This window comes from Pseudorasbora parva, chromosome 23 (genome assembly GCF_024679245.1).
Source record: "Pseudorasbora parva isolate DD20220531a chromosome 23, ASM2467924v1, whole genome shotgun sequence".
NCBI classification, from domain to species: Eukaryota; Metazoa; Chordata; class Actinopteri; order Cypriniformes; family Gobionidae; genus Pseudorasbora; species Pseudorasbora parva.
Genome location: NC_090194.1, coordinates 22,580,052 through 22,602,786, shown reverse-complemented (window position 1 = coordinate 22,602,786; position 22,735 = coordinate 22,580,052). Strand labels below are relative to the sequence as shown.

The 22,735-nt window shown below is 37.2% G+C and overlaps 1 protein-coding gene across 2 annotated transcripts in view; it reads left to right on the top strand.

Annotated features, from left to right (window-relative positions):
- The window catches only part of lmnb1 (lamin B1), a 74,437-nt gene that overhangs the window by 9,087 nt on the left and 42,615 nt on the right, over nucleotides 1-22,735 (top strand). For both annotated transcript variants that reach the window (XM_067434101.1, XM_067434100.1), the window contains exon 3: nucleotides 11,397-11,553. In XM_067434101.1, coding sequence (XP_067290202.1) covers nucleotides 11,397-11,553 — 157 coding nt within the window. The remainder of the gene's footprint in view (nucleotides 1-11,396; nucleotides 11,554-22,735) is intronic.

Here is a 22,735-nt window from a genome sequence, read left to right as displayed (position 1 = left end):
CCATAGTGTGACATCCGTTAACCATAGTGTAAACATAGATGACGTCACAGGTTTTTCTATAGACCAAAGAAAGAATGTAGCCTTCGTTTGTATGGCCCAGGCAATTTATACATTTATAATACTTACTAAAATATAATTCATATTATTTTATTACTGTATTATTTTATTAACTCTGCTCGGAGAGGCTCAGCCGTGCGAGTCAAACGCTGTGTGAATCATTCTCGGCTGCATATTTTACTACATGCCCTAATCATGCAGGCGCCCTCGCGGCCACTTGCGCTCCAGTTCACGAGCAATGCATCTCATCCTAATTTAACGAAACTCAGCGTAGGCCTCACAGACATGAAATATATCTTAAGAAAGCTTGAAATGTCTTTTAACAATTTAAAACGAAAAGAAATAGGCTACTATCTGATTATGTAATCCATGATGTGCATTTCTCTCTATAGGCACGTTCACTACGGAGATGGCGGTCGTCAAATTAATAAACTAAAATAATAACCCTGACGCACACTATGGTTAACCAAGTATTAACCGCTAAGGACCTCGGTTAACGGTTAATGAAAAACTTGAAAATGTGCAGCCCTAGTCATAATTGTGATGTGGTCAGCTTACACAATTATTGTTATCGTGCTTGTGTACTATTGAGTTGTTCATGAGACTGGTTTGTGTTTTTATAGTGGAAGAGGTGACTCTTTCATTGAATATTCAACCTGGATTAGTGACACAAGATTCTCCCATAGTCGTTGCCTGGGTTATGTATGTGTGGGGTGGCGCTATCAAAATAAGGCCAAGACCCTTTTGGTGGTAGGGGCATGTTTGTTTTGGTGATTTGAAATGACAGTTACCAGAAAGCACTTACCCCACCTTGAACCATACGTGATAGCATGTACAGAATATTCTTCAGTTATGCAAAATAGAATCAGGTCTGTGTCACTCCCGGATAACAGAAAATGGGAAAAAAGGCAGAATGTGGGTGGAGCTTAGGTGATGCAATGACAATAGTTGGTGGATAAATGGCTATCTACCTGTCACTCAAAGTAACCACGCCTTTAATTATGCAGAACTTTAAGGCTTTATATAATGTAAACGAATGAGTTATAAAAAAAAAATCACCCCCCTCACAGTTGTCATGAAGGTCAAAATTAGCCGAATGGGCCAAGTTTTTTTTTCTGCTGTAAAGTTGGGAATTTTAACATGGGCTCAATGAGATTCTGGTCTCTTCTGGAGCCTGTCGCAAGCGGCCTGTCGAGGAATTGCAGTTTACATTTCTTTACTTCCGTATTGGCTTCGAGAGAGATTGCGGGAGGTTGCCGCTTGGTTTTGACACATGAAAACTGTAACAATGTATCTTAAAAGATAACACGATGTAACCTTGCTCTCATTTGAAATGTCTCCACATTAAATCCTTGAATTTGGAGGCACTGGATCTGGAAAATACTTGAAACGTCATTGATTTTGAAGTTAACCAAGGTGTGGGAACCTTGTGGGAACAGTGTTGTGATTGTGCAAGTGGTTTGACTGACGGGAACAGAGGTTCATTGGTGTGGAGCAACTGGAGGATGTGACTGTTCACCAGCTGCTTCACCAGCCTCTGTGTGAAGCAGCTTTTTGTTTCTAATCCTTTCTTTTATTTATGTACCCAAGCACTCAATACTTCTCATAGGACAGATGGATTTGCAATGGTCGCTTTGTCCAGTGTAGACGAGCTGTTGTGGTGTGACGCTTCAGCGGTTGCGTCTGGTGTAGACCGTGTTAGAAACCGAAACTTATGAATTGAGCTTGCGTTCCTCCAGGCACTCCTTCTATTCCAGCAGCATTCCACAGTTCCTCTGCTCACCTCCAGAGAAGTAGCTTTGTGACTAGGGCTGGGACAACGCGTCGATGTCATCGATGACGTCGACGCAAAAAATACGTTGACGCTAAATATGCGCGTCGATTCGTCAGAGTCAAAATAAAGATGGTGGCGCCGGAGAGTAGTAGCAACCATAGATATACATAATAAAGTATATTATGTAATTAAGTATATTATTTATTATGTATATCTATGGTAGCAACACGAGTGGCTCCTCAGACTTTCAGAAGTGCAAGGCTTGCGGGTTGGCGCGCGGCGCGCACGGAGCAAGCGTGCGCATGCACGCGTTTTGTTGTCACTGCTACATAAACAAATTTCTGCACACAGGAAGACAGATGTTTAAATTAAGTTACGGTACCGACATCCAGTTATGGTGTCCCGCCTTTGTTTTACTGTCTATTAAAGTCTGCCGCATTTAAGTTACGGTGTAGCCGGTGTACTGTCATACATGTTTTCATAATGCAGAATATTCACTCAGCGCGCTGTCAGGCAGTTTGGGGCTGCCCACTGCACGAGTGTGTGCACTCGAATGTGAGCTCACGCATACAATCCATTTTGAGACGCAACTGAAACGATGTTGTGAAGCTTCCCGTCATTTCTGCGTTCAAATCGGTTCAAATGCAGCGCTGCCTTCCCGGAATGCTGTGCTGAAGCGTTGAAGTCGCTCGACGTCACCCATAGGAATAAAGAGAAGCGCGGCGCCACATAAGTGTTCACGGACGACTGGATCTGCATCTGAGAGACTGTTTACGGCGTGCTCTAGTCACGCGCGCGCACCCTACCGGGAGAAGAGCCCTTACAGCCCATACAAGGACCTTCCGCTCTTATTAACGTCAAGTAGACCCATACTCGAAAAAAACTCGCCGAAACTTGTGAGAAACCGGAAGGAGTATTTTTGACACAGAAATACTCCATCAAACGTCCAACATTAGTTTTTGAAACTTTGTCTATGTTTAGGATGGGAATCCAAGTCTTTAACAGTGTAAAAAGCTCAGTATGCATGAAACAGCATTTCACCCCCCCTTTAATCCACAAGCAATCTGAGAATTATTCCTACTTGCCGTTCACGTCAATCTAAAAGTTGTTCTTTTAGGCTATAGGCGATTTTCATTCAAAGATGTAAAAGTAATTAAGCTATGTAGCCTATTGTATAATTTTTTTTTACTAGATAAAAACATTAAAAACATATTGCAATAAATAATTACTCTGTTTAGCCTATGAATGGGCAATCCGATCCAGTCAGTGCTGTCATTAGAGTGTGATAGCCAAACTTAACCCTTGATTAACCAGCGGCACTATTTGCTATTTATCTTATTCCAATCACATACATTTTTACATGATTTGTTATTTGTTCTATTTTTTATATCTTTGCATTATATATGCAAATGTTTACTCATTAGAAATAATCTTATCTTGTTCATATAATTCAGTGTCACCTATCAACCTGTAAGTTTTGCTGCACACCAATGAAGATACTCTTTACAAGACGTATTGTGTCCTTAATAATGGCATCAGAATGCAACCAAAGCACATGATGGTAATAAGAAGATGGCTATAATTAATTGTAAATCATCCAAAATAAATGCCATGATCATTAGATTTTATACAGGTGTTACTATATTGATTTTGTAAAAGGTGATCAGCAACCAAATATTGATAATATGGAAGTTACTGCCTCTTGCCTTGGCATGACTCCACATTTTTTGCAGACAATACAAAGGCAGAGTGCAGTAACTTCAAAATAGGGTGTGTGCGTGTGTGCGCGTGTGTGTGTGTCTATTTTATGATTTTATTGAATGCATTGTTCTTGTATAGTCTTTTACTTTGGAATTTTAAGAGCAATAAACATATATTGCAATGTTAAGGAATTAGTTTTTTTCATTCAGATAATTAAATCAACATGTATAAATTGCTATTAGGCAATTAATGGGGAGATAATCGAATCGTAACCGAATCGGACAGGGAAAATTAATCGTTAGATTAATCGATGCATCGAAAAAATAATCGCTAGATTAATCGTTTAAAAAATAATCGTTTATCCCAGCCCTATTTGTGACTGATCAACGCTGCAGTACAGAAAGAAGTCTGAAGACCTGTAAAGATGCATTGTTTATCAGTCTTCAGGACATTCTCTCTCACTGGATGAGTGATACTTTTTTTGGAACCAACATCACTATTTCACTAAGCAGAAGACTGGTGACAAGCTAGATGAATAAAACGAACAATGGGACAATAAAGAGGACTTTAAGTGATTTGTTAGCTCATTTTGGTCTTGTTTTAACGGTGTAAGACTCCAGTACTGATATTTGATTACTGTTTTATGCTATTTTTGTCAGGTCGATTCGAACAGCCAATCTTTTTCTCAAATTACAACAATTCCGCTGTTTACTTCGCATGCTTCATATTGCAAGTGTCAGTGGAGCATGAATGGTGCTAATTTGGTGCTGACAATGTTAATAAATGAGAGGGTCGGCCATAAAGCCTCTGATGTGAACTCTCATTTGTCAAAATGTTTTGTCTGTGGCCATACTTCTTCTGCTTGATGTGAAACTGACTTTATGGACTTTGGTTAACCTTTAAAAGTAGGATCATCACACTGCAACATTCCAGTCTACATTCACACTGCTGCTGATCCGTCATATAAATATAGTACAGTATGAAGCAGCTTCACGATTTTTTTTTTTTTCAACAAATTATTATTTGTGTGTTACAAACATTTAAATAACAGGATAAGTGTACTGGGATAAAAGTTTAGTGTTGGAATAAATCAAGAGGTATTGTCGAGTGTGTTTAAAAAAAAAGTGTCATTGACTCATTTTAAAAGATTTTAGTCACAAACACTGATTCAACCAATAACACAACCAGTTTTTATCAATATGCCATTGACTCTAGGTTGACTAACTGACTATTGGGGGCAGCCCTAATGTACAGGTTGCTGGTCATAATTAGAATAGCTTCAAAAAGTTGTAATTCCATTCAAAAAGTGCATCTTGGATATTATATTTGTTCATTACACACAGACTGATATACAGTCTTGTTCAAAATAATAGCAGTACAATGTGACTAACCAGAATAATCAAGGTTTTTAGTATATTTTTTATTGCTATGTGGCAAACAAGTTACCAGTAGGTTCAGTAGATTGTCAGAAAACAAACAAGACCCAGCATTCATGATATGCACGCTCTTAAGGCTGTGCAATTGTACAGTCAAAGGTAGACACTAGTGTTGTCACGATACCAAAATTATGACTTCGATACGATATCAGACTAAAATATCGATATATCGATACTAAATCGATACCACAGTAAAAAAATAAATAAATAAATAAATAAGATAAGATGCTTAATATGACAACAGAACTTATTATTCATTGTTATTTTTAACTAAAAATTCATGTGGCCCGCATGTTCCTTAGGGTTGGGCATCGTTTTGATTTGAACAATTATTGATCAATTGATCAATTACTATTAAAATTATCTCACAAATTTTTGCTATCTCAATGTATTTTTTACAATGGGGTAACTGTGTTGCAATAGCTTACACACAGCACAAGAAAGCTTGATTTCGAATGGTAAATTGAATTTAAAAAGACGAGTAAACAGTAATAAAATAAGAACAAATAAACAGATTACAAACAATAGCACAAATAAATGCAATAGAATAGAAGATACAAATTAAACAGACTGCTTTATTTTTTCAGGTAAGTCTAACATTCAGATAAGAAACTGAATTTAAAAAATGCATAGTAATTACATTTAAAACAACATTGGATAATGTTCTTTGTAAAAAAATTCAATAGCGTACAGATGAAACTATTAAAGTTACACAAGTTGATCAGTCAAGAGCAGTTGATCGTTTGTCTTTTTGTAGTTTGAATAGCAAATGACTGCGGTCCCTTTAAGACTAACAGACGCATGGATCCTGCACACTGTTCCTGTTCCTCGTTCTTCCTGAACTGTTTGCGACTGCGTTTACGTTAATACTCTTCCAGATGTGCACAGATAATTCTTTGAGTGTATTTGACCAATAATAAGCTGGAAAAGGAAGCAAATGTTTGCACTTGTATCATGTCAGAGGCGGCTTTATTACGGTAGGCTATGTGTGTGTGCGCTTCAGATGTGGAGCACGAAATCTGCGGGGATTAGTAGAATTAATTTATGAGCAATCCCGCGCGAAATTCAGACCGATCACTCACTAACACTAACACACTGTCATGAGGAAAAAGTCCAGCAGAACGCGCGCTCGCCGTGCTCAGAGGTTAACCGGGCTGAGTGAGAATATGCAGGTGTGTGTCAACCGTGTCAACTCGCTGACGGTCAGAGAGGAGAGCGCAGCTGATATCGATACTGTAAAAACTGAGAATCGTATCGTTTCAGATATTCCAGTATCGATATATATCGAAATATCGATATTTTTGACAACACTAGTAGACACTGCTATTTTTTTGAACACACCCCTTTCAACTAATTGCCCAAACTCAAAACTATTTTGTACAAACATTTTTTTTTCTTCTGGGATTTAGCAATCCTGTGAATCACTAAACTAATATTTAGTTGTATGACCACAGTTTTTTAAAACTGCTTGACGTTTTAAAAACATCTGTGTGGCATGGAGTCAACCAACTTGTGGTACCTCTCGGCTGTTATTCCACTCCATGATTCTTTAACAACATTCCACAATTCATTCACATTTCTTGGTTTTGCTTCAGAAACAGCATTTTTGATATCACCCCACACGTTCTCAATTGGATTAAGGTCTGGAGATTGGGCTGGCCACTCCATAACATTAATTTTGTTGGTTTGGAACCAAGACTTTGCCCGTTTACTAGTGTGTTTTGGGTCATTGTCTTGTTGAAACAACCGTTTCAAGGGCATGTCCTCTTCAGCATAGGGCAACATGACCTCTTCAAGTATTTTAACATATGCAAACTGATCCATGATCCCTGGTATGCGATAAATAGGCCCAACACCATAGTAGGAGAAACATGCCCATATCATGATGCTTGCACCTCCATGCTTCACTGTCTTCACTGTATACTGTGGCTTGAATTCAGAGTTTGGGGGTCGTCTCACAAACTGCCTGTGGCCCTTGGACCCAAAAAGAACAATTTTACTCTCATCAGTCCACAAAATGTTCCTCCATTTCTCTTTAGGCCAGTTGATGTGTTCTTTGGCAAATTGTAACCTCTTCTGCACATGCCTTTTTTTTAACAGAGGGACTTTGCGGGGGATTCTTGAAAATAGATTAGCTTCACACAGACGTCTACTAACTGTCACAGTACTTACAGGTATTTCCAGACTGTCTTTGATCATCCTGGAGGTGATCATTGGCAGAGCTTTTGCCATTCTAGTTATTCTTCTATCCATTTTGATGGTTGTCTTCCGTTTTCTTCCACGTCTCTCTGGTTTTGCTCTCCATTTTAAGGCATTGGAGATCATTTTAGCTGAACAGCCTATCATTTTTTGCACCTCTTTATAGGTTTTCCCCTCTCTAATCAACTTTTTAATCAAAGTACGCTGTTCTTCTGAACAATGTCTTGAACGACCCATTTTCCTCAGCTTTCAAATGCATGTTCAACAAGTGTTGGCTTCATCCTTAAATAGGGGCCACCTGATTCACACCTGTTTCTTCACAAAATTGATGACCTCAGTGATTGAATGCCACACTGCTATTTTTTTGAACACACCCCTTTCAACTAATTCAACTAATTGCCCAATTGCACAGCCTTAAGAGCGTGCATATCATGAATGCTGGGTCTTGTTTGTTTTCTGACAATCTACTGAACCTACTGGTAACTTGTTTGCCACGTAGCAATAAAAAAATATATACGAAAAACCTTGATTATTCTGGTTAGTCACATTGTACTGCTATTATTTTGAACAAGACTGTATTTCAAATGTTTATATTTTTATTTTATTATAACTGACAAATAAGGAAAATCCCAAATTCAGGATCACAGAAATTTTGAATTTTGTGAAAAGGTTCAATATTGAAGACACCTGGTGCCTTCAATATTGGAGAGGATTGTGAAACAAAACCAATTAAAAAAATGTGGGGGAGATTCACAAAGAGTGGACTGCAGCTGGAGTCAGTTCTTCAAGGACCACTATGCACAGATGTATGCAAGACATTGTTTCAATGTCAAGCCACTCTGTCGCATTCCTTATGTCAAGCCACTCTTGAACAAGAGACAGCGTCAGAAGTGTGTCACCTGCTGCATTCTGGATCAGTTGCAAGGGTTTGATAGTGCGTGCTGGAAGGCCAGCTAGAAGAGCATTACAATAGTCCAGTCTGGACAAGAGCTTGGACCAGGAGTTGTGCGGCCTGTTCTGATAGAAAGGGTCTAATCTTTCTAGTGTTGTATAAGGCAAATCTGCTGGATCGGGCTGTTGCAGTAATGTGGTCAGTTTAACTGGTCATCAATCATAACTCCAAGGTTCCTGGTTGTTCTGGAAGGCTTTATGGTTGATGAGCCGAGCTGAATGGAGAAATTCTGATGACGTGCTGGGTTGGTTGAGACGACAAGTAATTCTGTCTTTGCAAGATTGAATTGAAGGTGATGCTCCTTCATCCAGCCAAAAATGTCTGCCAGGCAGGCAGCGATACGAACACCAACTGTAGGATCATCTAGTTGAAATGAAAAGTATGAATTTGCACTGTCAGTTCTGTTTTTGAATGGTTGTAAATTAATGGTTTTTATTTTTCAAAAATATTTTTACCCGATTCATCCAAAAATTATCCACAGATTAATTGACTATTAAAATAACCGTTAGTTGCAGCCCTACGCACATGGCTGCGTCACACCAGTTTCAACTTGTGCACAATCTTTGTTTGAAGTGTAGTCCGTTTTACATGTTTTTGCACTTACACTGTTGACTAAAGGCATGAAAAGTTGATTGCAGTAGGAAATTTATCCTGACAGTTTTCAGTGGGTGTTTACATGCACACCAGTAAGCTGATAACTCCAAAAAAATCAGCTTATTAAAATAACCAGTTTTCCCCGTTTACATGCAAACCAGTAAACTAACAAAGCAAATAAACCGCGTTTACATGACTTTATTAATAAACCGGGTTATTTCCTTGTAGTGATGTCAAAAATAATAATGTCTGTATATCTGACTCAGAGTTTTTCAAATGTTACGTCAGTTGTGATTAGGGCTGTGCACTATATCGAAACTATCAAAATATCGCAAGTGAAATATTGCAAGTGCTATTAAAATCAATATCTGATTGATTTTAATAGGCTACTTCAACATTGTGAAAGTGTATGTTTTAAGTCGGCATATAGCGGCATATGTTATGCGCACAAGTCGCCGCTCTGAAACCGCGTGATCCCTTCAATTCTGTTTCATTTCTTTTTACACACTTAAAACTGTCTACACACAGTTATGTCAATAGGATCTGTGCATTAACTCTTAAAGTGATAGGCGGCTAATACAGTAAACCTGCCGCTGTCTGTCAAACAACAGAAGAACAAGGGACAATCACTCGGTGCTCTTGGCTGAATAACCTTTGTAGCTTTATCATGTATCAGTGTATATTTAATTCATGTGAAGACTACTGTTTTATTTTTAATAACAAAGTTATATTAAAATAACAAAAATAATCAGGTCAAGACAGTCTTTGTTTACCTGGATGTTCTTGATGTTCAGTTTTAGGTTGATATAATTATATATTACCAAGTCAAGCAAATAGTTTTTGTCATTTAAATATTTGCATTTATATTTTTTGTTTTAGTTGATGTTAATATGTTTTTTGTTTTGCTGAAACACTGCTGGTCACTTTCAGAAGTTGCAGCGATGCTTTTTGTCCCAGAAAGAATGTGAAAAGCATAAATAATATCATTCTCAGTTAGGGCTGCACGTTTTCAAATTTTTCATTAACGGTTAACCGAGGTCCTTAGTGGTTAATACTCGGTGAACCATAGTGTGCGTCAGGGTTATTTTTTGTTTATTAATTTGACGACAGCCATCTCCGTATAGTGAACGCGCCTATAGAGAGAAATGCACATCATGGATTACATAATCAGAGAGTAGCCTATTTCTTTTCTTTTTAAATTAAGACATTTCAAGCTTTCTAAAGATACATTTCATGTCTGTGAGGCCTACGCTGAGTTTCGTTAAATTAGGATGATGCGCTCAAGTTCACGAGCAATGCAAGTGGCCGCGAGGGCGCCTGCATGATTAGGGCATTAGTAAAATATGCAGCCGAGAATGACTCGCACGGCTGAGCCTCTCCCGGCAGAGAGTTCAAGCATCTGTTGACTCGTTCCTTCAAGTCTGGCCATCTTGCTTTCAGTCCACGATTAGCTTTTTTTGTTTTCTTCATTACAGTTAAAGTAACCTCTGCTTTTTGCTAGTCCCTCACAAGTTTCTCACTTCAAACTTTCTTTCTTCTGATCCGTTATGTACAGCGCACGCGGCTCCCGCTCTGCTTCTGCCCTAATGCGACTTATAGTCAAGTGCGACTGCGACTTGTTATTTTACTCTTCATGACACATTTTTTGACTGATGCGACTTATTCTCCGGAGCGACTGAAAAATGCGGTAAGCATTGCATTGCAATACTTGCATTTTGCCCCGTCACTCTCAATTTTAAAGTGCTCCCACGCTGTACTTTTCTTTGCCCGCTTCATGTTAGAAAGCTGGTCATGACGACTTCTTGTGGATATTACAAATGTCTGGGAGCGCTCTGGCGGTCTCTAGTGGTGCAAAAATATATTACAACTAAATTCAAAGCACGTCATTGATGCCACTTAACCGAGCAAAATGTTTCACTCGGTTACGCAATTTTTAACGGTTAATCGGTTAACCATGGACACCCCTATTCTCAGTATTTAAATACTTTTTAAATATATAATTGAAATCTATTTTACACACTAATAGCAATATCATATCGCATTATTTAACAAGACATCACATTTTTTTTAATATCGCACAGCCCTAGTTGTGATGTTACATAAAGCGTGCACCGTGTTAGCGGGAGATTTACGGCTCATCCCTATAGTTATGCAGCGTTTTGACTGAACCTCTTCTACTTCTGCTGCATGAGAAAAGAGAACACATCTTTACATGTGTTTTTGTCACCTATCACACATACGCACTTCAATAAGCCGACAGAAAGCAGGTTAATGCTTTTACATGCAGCACAAAATCGAGGTAAGAGAAAGAAAACTACCTGTCCTGACCGGTTTATGCTTACACCGTTTATGACCTTACTCGGGTAAAAGAAAACGGGTTACAGTGTTTACATGACCATGTTCATTGTTGTCTTATTGAGCATAATTGGCTTAAGAACCTGCATGTTAATGCACCCATTGTTGATGCACTTGGGAGTTGTAGTTTTTATTCCGATTTCATTACACATCCATTCATGAGAATCGATCGGGTCATTTGCACCAGTGCGCCCAAATATTTTTTCACAGTCACACGCAGTATTTTTCAGGTGCAAATGCACCCAAAATGGTTGCTATGTAGAGTCCTGCACTTGCCATAAAACAAGAAATGGCTGTCTAGCTTCTGATCATGTTGTGTTTTTCACAGATATGCTAAGAAAGATGCTGACCTCACTGGCACTCAGACCCGACTGAAAGAAGTTGAAGCACTGCTGAACTCTAAAGAGGCAGCATTGAACACTGCTGTTTCCGAGAGGAAGGCTTTGGAGAACACTTTAACAGACCTGCAGGTCCACGTCCAGGAGGTATGAGTCATGCACCTGTAATACTGCTAGTAATGCACATGAAGTGCAGAGCATAATGTGTCTATAGCTACATTTACATGCACCCAAATAATCTGTTAATAATCGGATTGATGGCTCAGTCAAACTGAAAATCCTTCATGTAAACTACCCAAATCGATCCGAAGGAATTTCAGTTGAACTGAAAGGTATGGAATGTCAGGGCTGCCCATATTAAAAATAAATAAAGAAATATACAAAGAAATATACAAAGAAATGTAAAAAAGCAAAAATAAATAAATAAATATACACAGAAAAGCAAAAAACAAAAATTTATAATTATACATTTATTTCCATATTTATGTATTTATTTATTTCCATATATATTTATTTATTCTTTTAATTATTTATACATTTATTTATTTATGCATTTATTTATTTATGCATTTATTTCTTCCAGCATTTATTCATGCGTAGGGTAATGAGGAGGGTGGGGTTTACCTCAGACATAGCAATCGAGCTCAGAGTAGGCGAGGGTGAAGCATTGAGGCCACAGTGACACCTTGTGGTGTGGCCAAAATACAATAAGTACAGCCTACTGACGCTGATACCAGGCCATTGCATTTTAATGTAACTCCCAAAAACAATACTGACAGCAACAGAAACAATTTGTTGTATTAAGCGGTGGTTGTCCTTAGCCTACTTCCATAAACTCATGTCCAGGAGCAACCTTATTAAATGTATGAACGTCACGTTAATCCAAATATATGGCATGACGGAATCAATAAAATGGTGCGTCAAATATGAAACTAACGCCCATTTCACACATACTCCATCTGCAGTGAGTGCAAAAAGTAATTTAAAAAAAAAAGTTTCAAAAGAATCATCTTTTGCTAGGGCTGGACAATAATTCAATATCAATATATATCGCGATATAATTTTTTTCAATAACGGTGATATGGTTTTTGAACACATTTCCGATATTTCGATATGACTGACGTTCAGGGCGCATGCCATCAGAAAGAGCAGAACACGATTGGCTTCTTGCGTGATGACGTAGGCCTACACCACGGCCAGTGCTCAGCAGTAGCAGGCTGATAGATCCAACACGGCACGTTTTAGCTCTCTTTACAAAGAGAGTTTCCCTGACCGCAACACAAATGTGACTGAACGAGCTTCCACAAGTAAGGAGAAATAAATAGTTGATAAGAGAAGAGACTAACTTTCTTTAGTGGCGTGGAAGTGGTTCGTCTATCTAAGCACTATTCGCACGGGATTAGTATTATCTAGGGACCTCTGTGATTTAGAAATGACTCCTCCACATCTGAGTTTTGCGTGGCGCATTCGCACGGGATAAGCAAAGCCTGTGATTTTACTCGAATTTACTGACTTCTCCCGGATATGATGTTAGTTATAGATAGCTGTATGAAATCATAAACAGGCATAGATATCGTTTTGATTATTTTACAGTAGCCTAATAAATAAATATAATTTCGTTCAGTTAGCGAACAGACGCCATGAACTGAGCTCAGACCAGCGGCAGGAATCAGATTTCATTTATCACGAGTAGGAAGCTGACAATATACGGCGGAAGATTCAGTTTCAAAACTAAATGTAAAAGCGCCTATTTAAACAAGATTGTCATTGTACTATACTGTTCTGTTATGTTTTTCATTCAGAACAGTATTGATGTTAATATTAAACACACCATTCAATCAGCTTACTCTCAAATTGATACTCATTCTAAAGTGAAAGTATAATTCGTGTGGGTGCGGCTGCACGGGAATTAACGGTGCGCATTATGAATGCAGACTTTATTCTTCGTGAAAGATAAAGATAGAAATGCTCACAGGGAGAAAAAAAGCTTGCAAAAAGTATATACAATCCGCCTAATCCTGGCCAAATCACAGAGATGTCGATTCGCACGGGACTAATGTTATCACAGGACCTCGGTGTTCGGCGAAATATGGTAGGTAGGCTAATTTGCGGGGGAATTTTTACTTTACAAATTATAGACATGACCGATTCGCACGGGATTAAGATCACCGACATTCTCTGCAATTATTACAAATCACCAGAGGTCCCCAGATAACACGAATCCCGTGCGAATGGGGCTGATATTAAACTTGTGCCGGAGAGGTGCCGACTAGGGGTGTAACAATACATCGACATAGATGCATCAATCTAATGTCTAACAATACGATGCCAAGCGTTACAAATAATCCATGTAGACTATTTATGTAAGAGGCAAGTGGCACATTTTTTAATACTTTCCACATTTGCACACAATGTCATGTTTTAACACCAATGCGTTCATTCTCGTTTAAATTACCTTTCAAAGCTTGTGAAAGACGGTCAGACATGGCTTCACGAAAATGTATCATTTTCTCCTGTTTAAAGCCTTGCAAAAAGCAGCGTGCACTCATCTCAAACAGAGCACAAATAGGCCACTGAATTGAAGCTTATTTTATTTTTATTTTTGTGCATCAGTAGATAAAGGTTTAGTTTTGCATAAAAGGAGAATATAGCGCTATGAATCGTTCTTCACTGAAAATTAAAACTTAAAAGAAAATGCTCAATAAACTGCGTCTGCGAAGTGAGTCTTGTTTATTTGATGGTGATTTCACATTTCTTGTTCGTATAAAGGCTAAATACAAATAAAAGGTGAACATGAATTTATTTGTACCGTTTTTATTTCTAAAATATTATATAGTTTTATAGGAGGAGGTTTCATAGACTTGGCAAATTCATTTGTCAGAAGTTTGTAGGTACAGAAATCCTTTGTGGCATTTCTTGGTAGTTTTTCTAAAGCTTTTATATAGTTCATATCGATATCGAAATTATATCGTATCGACCAAAATTAAGAAATATATCGTGATATAAATTTTGGCCATATCGTCCAGCCCTATCTTTTGCATACAGTACTATTAAGTAAAACATTTAAAGCTGAAAATAAACATGAAAAAATAACACATTTCACCATGAAATCATGTAGTGAATTGTTCTGTGTGTTTAACAATCACCATAATGATATCCAGAGCTTTGAAAATAAAAATAAAATACACGAAAACAGAACACTGCCGGACGTTTTTTTCCCAAGTTCAAAGGCCCCTTTAAATGATTAAAACTAGATGCTTATCTTAACTAAAATGTTACTTTTATCATGTAAACTACCCATATACAGCATGTTATATGCATATGTGTTTGGAACAGAGGGGAAAACGGGCACATTATGCAGCATATCTGCTTCAAATGCGACTATCATAAATCAAAGCACGAGAATGACATGGGTCGAGCAGACCACCGGGAAATCTGACAGAATGGACAATATTTGTCTGTATTTGCAATACATGAGCTGCGGTTCAACTGCGCGCGACCAATGCTGCCTGTGTAAAGCACAACGGTCGCGCGGCTCCCCCTCTCCTCTCCCAGCTTCTGCGCTGCCTGTGCGTGCAGTGTGAAACCGCCGTTAGCGTTTAGTTTCTTAACTTTTTCGTTGACGAAAGCAGAGCCATGGAGACCAACTTCGCCATACTTTCATTGTTTTGACGGATGAGCTGAAATGACGGGAGGGGTTGTGTCATGAAGATATGCTTCCCCCGGTTTGCATTTTCCTCAGACCTATGTTCTCCTCCCACACAAAACAGAATTTCATTAAAAATATGTAAAATTATGGAAAAATCTGCACAAGATTCTGTGCCAATATGCAGATTCAGTGTTATGCCAATTCTGCGATTCCGTGATCGCGGAAATTATAGGGCCCTACTGATCCGCTGTTGCATACCACAAACTCAGCATTTATTCATATCTTTTTTTAAATTTAAAATCCAAAAGTTGTTACTGAACATGGCTCTTCAGATTTGCAATTCCCTTTGTTTACTCTTTCATAGAAGTCAGGTTAACGTAGGCTACTACATTTAAACAACACTTTATTCAATTAATTGATTCATATTTTTATAGCCTAGTACTTTAGATTGGGCTCACACAAGTGGCAAAACATTTAAAAATAGGTTATAGCCCAAAATCACAAACATTTTAAATTAGAAACTTACAATAGGCTATTCAAAAACAGCCGACTCTCGTCTTTTCTTTCATTTTTAAACCCTATTAAAAGAAATCCTGCAGGTCATAAAGAACTTTGCTTTCCACCTCCAAGAAAGTACGAGTGCTCTCCATTATGGCACTTTTTTTTTTTTTACCTAAAAGCCAGTAAGGTGTCGTTTCCTTGCTTTACTTGAGAAAAAAAGTGGTGTGTTGACTTTGAAACAAGAGTATATTTTAAATTTTATGCATCTGTAGTAAAATTACTAGATTTTTGCATCAGTACATGTTTATTTTAATGCAAACAATGTTCTGTCACTTTAATGCAGCAGTGCAGCACAGCAAAAAATAGACTCTGTACAAAATCGCCGTACTGCTGCAGACGCAACGCTCCTGGGACGGACCGCATCCGCGTGCAGTGTGAAAGCCGTAATCCGTTAACATGGGTATGGGGAAAAAATACGCACTGCAGACGGAGTATGTGTGAAACGGGCATCACACTGCACGTGGATGCGACAGAACATTGTTAGCATTAAAATAAACATGTAGAAAATCTAGTCATTTCACCATATATATATAGACAAAGGTTAATATTATTTTGTATTACAAAATACAACCATAGATATGTTGCTTACAGATCGTTCACTCAATCCTTCTAGCAAACATCAGCTTTTCCACCATATAAGTTAAAACCACAGTCATTTGACAGGGCTATTCATTTTGTAAAAATAAGTTATATATTTATATTTTTGAGAATTGAAGTAGGCCTATGATATTTTTGCATGCTTTCAGAGTACATCACAGTCACTGTGTAACGTTAGCCTACATTGTGACTAATGTTATATAAACATGCAATATTGTTGATGAAAAAAGACATGTCTAAAATGTAGACTGAATGACACTTTAAGCAGAATATCTCAAATGGAGATTGCTGAAATGCAGCTTACTTGTTTGTTGGTGTTTTCAGCGCGCGAGAGAGGGAGATAGTGAGCTCGCGTGCACATGGTTGCCAGATTGGACCGGTTTAGGTAAAACACCGGATAGTATACTTGTTCTTTTCACAGAAAAGCTTTTGGGGGATTTAAATTACTGAAATCTGGCAATTGCCAGCACACAAGCTCTCGTGCGTGGATGATCTGAAAACTCCAATAAACAAGTAAGCTGATTTTTAGCTATTAGGCCGTGGGCCGGGACCCCGAAATTGTGAATTTCATTTATCCCTGCCAAGGAACTAAGTCATTTATTTACAGATGGTGTGTACAAATTCATATAAGTAGTGTAAGCATTGTTTCCAACGTTGGTTTGTGCACATTTGATGAAGATATCGATTTAAAGTCTTACATTTTTAAACAGGCAAATTTTTAGGACGACTAAAGCCTAGTTCACACTGCCCGATTTTTGCCCCGATTTTGAGTCGCCGACAGGTTTTGCGAAATCGCCGACAAATGCCCGAGATCACAGGCAAATCGGTGCTCGTGCACGCGAGTGACAATCACGCAGTGTGAATAATCAAAGACGCGATCAGAGAGAATCGCCGACGAGTCGCCGACGCCGGTGAGATATTTGGCATGCTAAATATCTGGACCTGTCGGCGATTCAAACTCCTGCTGTGTGAACAGCGTTCTGACTGAAAATTACATCGGCGATGACCGACAGCCAATGAAAGAGTGGGATACAGGAGCAGGACGTTCAGGGAGGAGTTATAGAGCAGAATTTCAGTATTTTAATAGATATATTTACAATTCTATCAAACAGAAACAAAGCCCAAACATTTGCACATCCAGCCACAGCAGCAGCACATTACAAAATTATTTATTTACCTCAAAATGTTTTTGCAGAACAAAATCCTGTCTCCCTCTGTCTCTCCAACAATTTCTTCCGCCATAATCTTTTTTCTTTTTCTCCACAAATCAGCACACATACAATTTGAAGCAAGCTTTGTGCAGTTTATCATTTTTAATAACAATTCCAAGTCTCGCGCGAGAACTCCGGTCTGACGCACGTGTGATCTCGCGTTGTTTACTTGTCACATCGCACGTGTTTGGGAAACGTAGTTTGCGCACCGGAGAGAGAGAGAGTTGTCGGCGATTCTTCCTTGTTCAGTCATGCAGTGTGAACTCCTCTGTCGTCAAACCATCGTGCAGTGTGAACACAGCAGTGACTGAATGATACCCCAGATAGTCATGCAGTGTGAATAGAGCAGTGACCCGACGAGTTTGAAAATCGTGCAGTCTGAACTAGGCTTAAATCGTAGCGTCAGAAAACGTAAACAAATCTCCTGTCTCCTTGACAACCAGCATAGTTGATACCTTGCTCTCTTTTTAACGAAATCCTGCAATTAAAATAGGCTTTATATACTTTTTGTCTACACAAGCTATACTATACATTGTGCACTTACCATCAGAAGATCTCTAACGTTATTGATCACCCGTATGTGGGATTTTGTCGCCTTATTTATTTACATAGACAAGCGGGACGCGATTGACAGGTATGCGGCAAAATGAGGGCTATGTATGTGCGACAGTGTATTGTAGTTAGATTAAAAATATATGTTAAATAAACCTCTCACTACAAGTGAATCCTAAATACAAGATGTGATTTTTAATTCATGTATATTTTTAAACACTTTGTATCTTACAATGTGTATTGAAAAGCTGGGCATTTAACAAGGACAAAAAGCATAGATTCAAAATAAGATTACAGTGAATAGTGTAAATATGAACACAAAAGTCATCCTTTTTTTAAGGAATGTTTTATTTGAAACAAAGACATTACATGGTATTCTTCCAAATCTAAACGGTGATATTACTAGATTACAAGTAACCACCCAGGGAAATGTTTGAAGAGAAGTCTTCCTCCAAAATACTCCCTTCACATTCAGCGAGCAAACTATTCACAGTGTTAGCGTTACTCAGTCCCAATGTTACTCAGGGATGGTCAAAAATACATAAAAATGTATTTTAAAATATGAAAGAAAATACTCTAAAACAAATTACAGCAACCATGACATGTATCAAAATAAACAGTATTTTGAAAATACTAAAATATGTTTCCAAAGCAACATTTGATCATAATTGACAGCTCTTCACTGCTTAAAAAGACATTACAAATCTGCTTTGAGAAGCACTGTAGCATAATGGGATTATTTAAGCAACAAAAAAAGGGGTGACTGCACATGTAGAAAGCACCCGCTAGCATGCACAGATGTGTCTATGAAGAAACTGCTCCAATGCTGTCTAAGGATGCAACACACAACATTGTAAGCGTGCAGACATGGCCTAAGTGCATCTTTAAATAACATAACACTGATAAAATTAATGGTTCAAGTTCATTTTCACTAAATAGCCCTAGTTAGCTGTTGATAATCTAACTATGGGGGCTCAAATGTTTCATGGGAGGATCAATGGAAGTAAAACAATATTACTTTACTTTAGTTATCAAAAGGAGATCACACAGAATTGTGTGAGAGTTCGGAGATGCAGTAGTTTTTGGGAACTATTTACCCCGGAGTCAGAAACTAATAAATGCCTTAGGACAGACCTTTGTTTATAACTATTTGGTGTAGTAATTGGAGCAGGGAGATGTCTAAAATAGGCAGGACAAGGTGTAACTTACTGCTGGAGTGTTTGGGAAACACTGTCGCAGTACATAAGCTTCACTTCAAATAAGATAAATTAATAAAGCTAGTCTATACGGAAGGGGAAATCTTAATATTAATAGGTAACACTTTACAATAAGATTCATTAGTTAACATTTGTTAATACATCAACTAACATGAACTAATCATAAATAGTGTTACTGTATTTGTTCATATTTGTTAACGTTAATATAACTACAGCTGTTCATGGTTTGTTCATTTTAGTTCACAGTGCAATGCTAATGATATATTAGATATTGATAATGCATTAAAATTAACATTAACAAAGATAAATGCTTTATAAGTCATAAGTAATTATTAGTTAATAATGTATGAACCTTATTGTGAAGTGTAAGACAAATGTTTACATGTTTAAGATGCAAATATGCCCTTGCTAAACTCTTTACACCAATAAAGCCAAACATAAATAATAAGCTTGTGGTATCCACATTAGGGGTGTGCGATATTGACAAAAAATTATATCTTGATATTTTCTGGAATTTTCTCGATAACGTTAATTAGACAATATTTTGCTGAGTGTGTTATTGTGCCGGTACCTTGGTGCTGGTGATCAGCTGACTTCTAAAGTTTATGATATTCTTCATATTATGTGTGGTGGTCAGTTCACAGTAGTGACAGAAATCATCTTTTCCAAAAAGTTTAAATGTACTTTTTCCTTTTATGAGCATTATATGCATGCATAATCTTGTTTGTCATGAATTTAATCAAATTTAATTATAATAATAAGACACAATAGAGCTGTTACCAATCAAATTTAAGTATCAACAAAATTCATCTTCGCAATGGAGAAACAGAAGCTGCATTTGAATTGGTATTTACATAGACTGTTGCATGAGCTTAGAGGTAACACAACCTACAGTTATGCATAAATAATGTTTTGAACACAACGTTGAATACTGATATTTGAAATTATTTAAAACATGAAGATACTTTAAATGTAAATTAAAATCCGCCAGTAGGCAGCAGCAATTCACTGTTATTGAGGGAGTCATTTAAATTCAACCGATTCATTCAAACGACTAATTCATTCAGGAATGTATCATTTGATCTTAATCTATCTTAGTTACTGAATCATTGATTCAAATGATTCGTTCAAAAATCTGATTAATTAATTAAGGAAACACCACGTGTGTTGCTCTGAGACGCGATTACAGTGCTGTGACTTTGTTTTGAACGATTCTCGTTGGCAAAATATACTAAAATGTAAGTCACTTAATATTAAATTGTTTAGCAAACTTGTATAAAAGCAATATCACATTTTTTATCATGCTGATATCTGAATTCTTCCTGTGATATTTATTAAAATCATTACATCATATGATAGACGCACGGTGAAAGTGTACACCCGCTCTAGTCTAATCTTCAAGACTACATCACCTAGTTTATGCGCACACACATAGTCAGATCGCCAGTGTTGTAGTCGAGTCACCCACTGTCGAGTCTTGAGTTCCAGTGTTCCGAGTCGTCACCAAAGAAGAGTCCGATTCGAGTCACCGTTACCTGATTTCGAGTCCGACTCGAGGTTCGAGTCCCGTGTTCGAGTCCAATTAATTATACTTTAAATTATCATTTATTTATGTGATGCAAAGCTGAATTTTTAGTATCATTCCACCAGTCTTCAGTGTCACGTTGTCCTTAAGAAATCATTATAATAATGATGATTCATTATTAAAGTCGGAAACAGTTCTGCTGCTTAATATTTTTTGTGATACTTTTTTATAATACTTTGATGAATAAAAAGTAAAAAAAAGAAGCAAATGTTTTAAAAATAGAACTTTTTTGTATCAACAATATATACTGGTCAGTAATTTGGGGTCAGTCATTTTCTTTTTCTTTTTTTGAAGTAAATCAATAATTTTATTCAGCAAGGATGTGTTAAATTGATAAAAAAAAGTGACAGCGAAGGAGATTTATATTATTTGAAAATATGTTTTTATTTTGAATAATTCTTTTGAACCTTTTATTCATCGAATATATTAGGCAGCAGAACTGTTTCTAATATTAAATCCTCATATGAGAATGATTTCTGAAGGATCATGATCACTGAAGAATGGAGGAATGATCCTGAAAATTCAGCTTTGATCACAGAAAAAAAATGATAATATAAAGTATAATAAATTGAAAACAAAATATTTTAAATTTTAATAATATATCACAATATTACATTTTTTTTCTGTATTTTTGTCAAATAAATGCAGGCTTGATGAGCAGAAGAAACTTCTTTCAAAAACAATACAGCACTGTGTCCAAACCTTTAGCCTGTACTGTCTATGTAGGCAAATACATTTGAAAGGATTGTTTATTGCTGCTTCCATAGACACATTTGTGTATTTTACAAACTATAAATGTATTATTTTGCTAGAAATTATATGCATTTAAATATCTGAATGAAATCTAAAATAAACATAACCGTGATTAAGCGCTGAGCGCGTTCGTCTTTGGCTCAGCGCCAGCCATTGCAGAAAGCATAGTTTGAATCTGGCAGTTATGTCCCGTCACTGTACATTCGCTTCACTGTACGTTGACGTCTGATGCCAAATAGGCAGACATCGCCCAACCCTAGCTTCCTCTGTTTATTATCATACATGCATTAGCAGGGCTCTACGCTAACTTTTTTCTTGAGGAGCGCACGTGCTCCTATTTTAAAAAAATTAGGAGCACAGTCAAACATTTAGGAGCACATTCTATTCCATCAAACACATTCCAATTATAACTTTCCTATTACAGGATGACATTTGTCCTCTTAAATTAATGTCCAGGGTCATTTTTACCATTATAAGAGCAATATTTTCTAATCTTATTAAATGTATGCATTCTTTAAATTAAAATAGAAAAGTTGTTTTTAAAATGTTAATTTAAATAATAATTTCAGTTAGAACAATTAGACACGATCAGACTTTCCAATCAAATGAGAGATTTAGACACATTTACATAGTGTTTAATGCAGCTCATGGGTAAATGTTGTATTAATGTTTTATATATACGTTTTTGAATTTAGAAATATGTACTAGGGATGGCTCGATACCACAATTTTGGCTTCGGTACGGTACCACAATCTAATACCGAAGTACCGATATTAAATCGATACCACAAGGTCTGATATAAGCGCGGGTATATTGCACGCGAATGAGAACAATTATGCAAGTTTTGAGTTTATAAAGTGGGAAATTACCACAAATGTTTATTAGTAAATTAATCAGCAAAGCTTATCACATCAAATCAGTCATTTGAAAACTTTCTTGTGAGAAATAATTTCAGCAAAAATCTCTCAAAATTAGCAAATTGCTTCTGGTTTCAAAAGACATCGCACTACACTAAAGCAATCTGCATAATCCGATTCAACATGTCATGCTCGTCTCGGGATGGAGAACGGAAATCATTTGGACACGCAAGAGATTTTATAGCATTTCGTAATAACAGTTACAGGAGATATGAGCTCATACGACACACACACACACACGCCTGTCACTTAGTCACGCTCGCATATTACACATTAAGTTTCCTTAA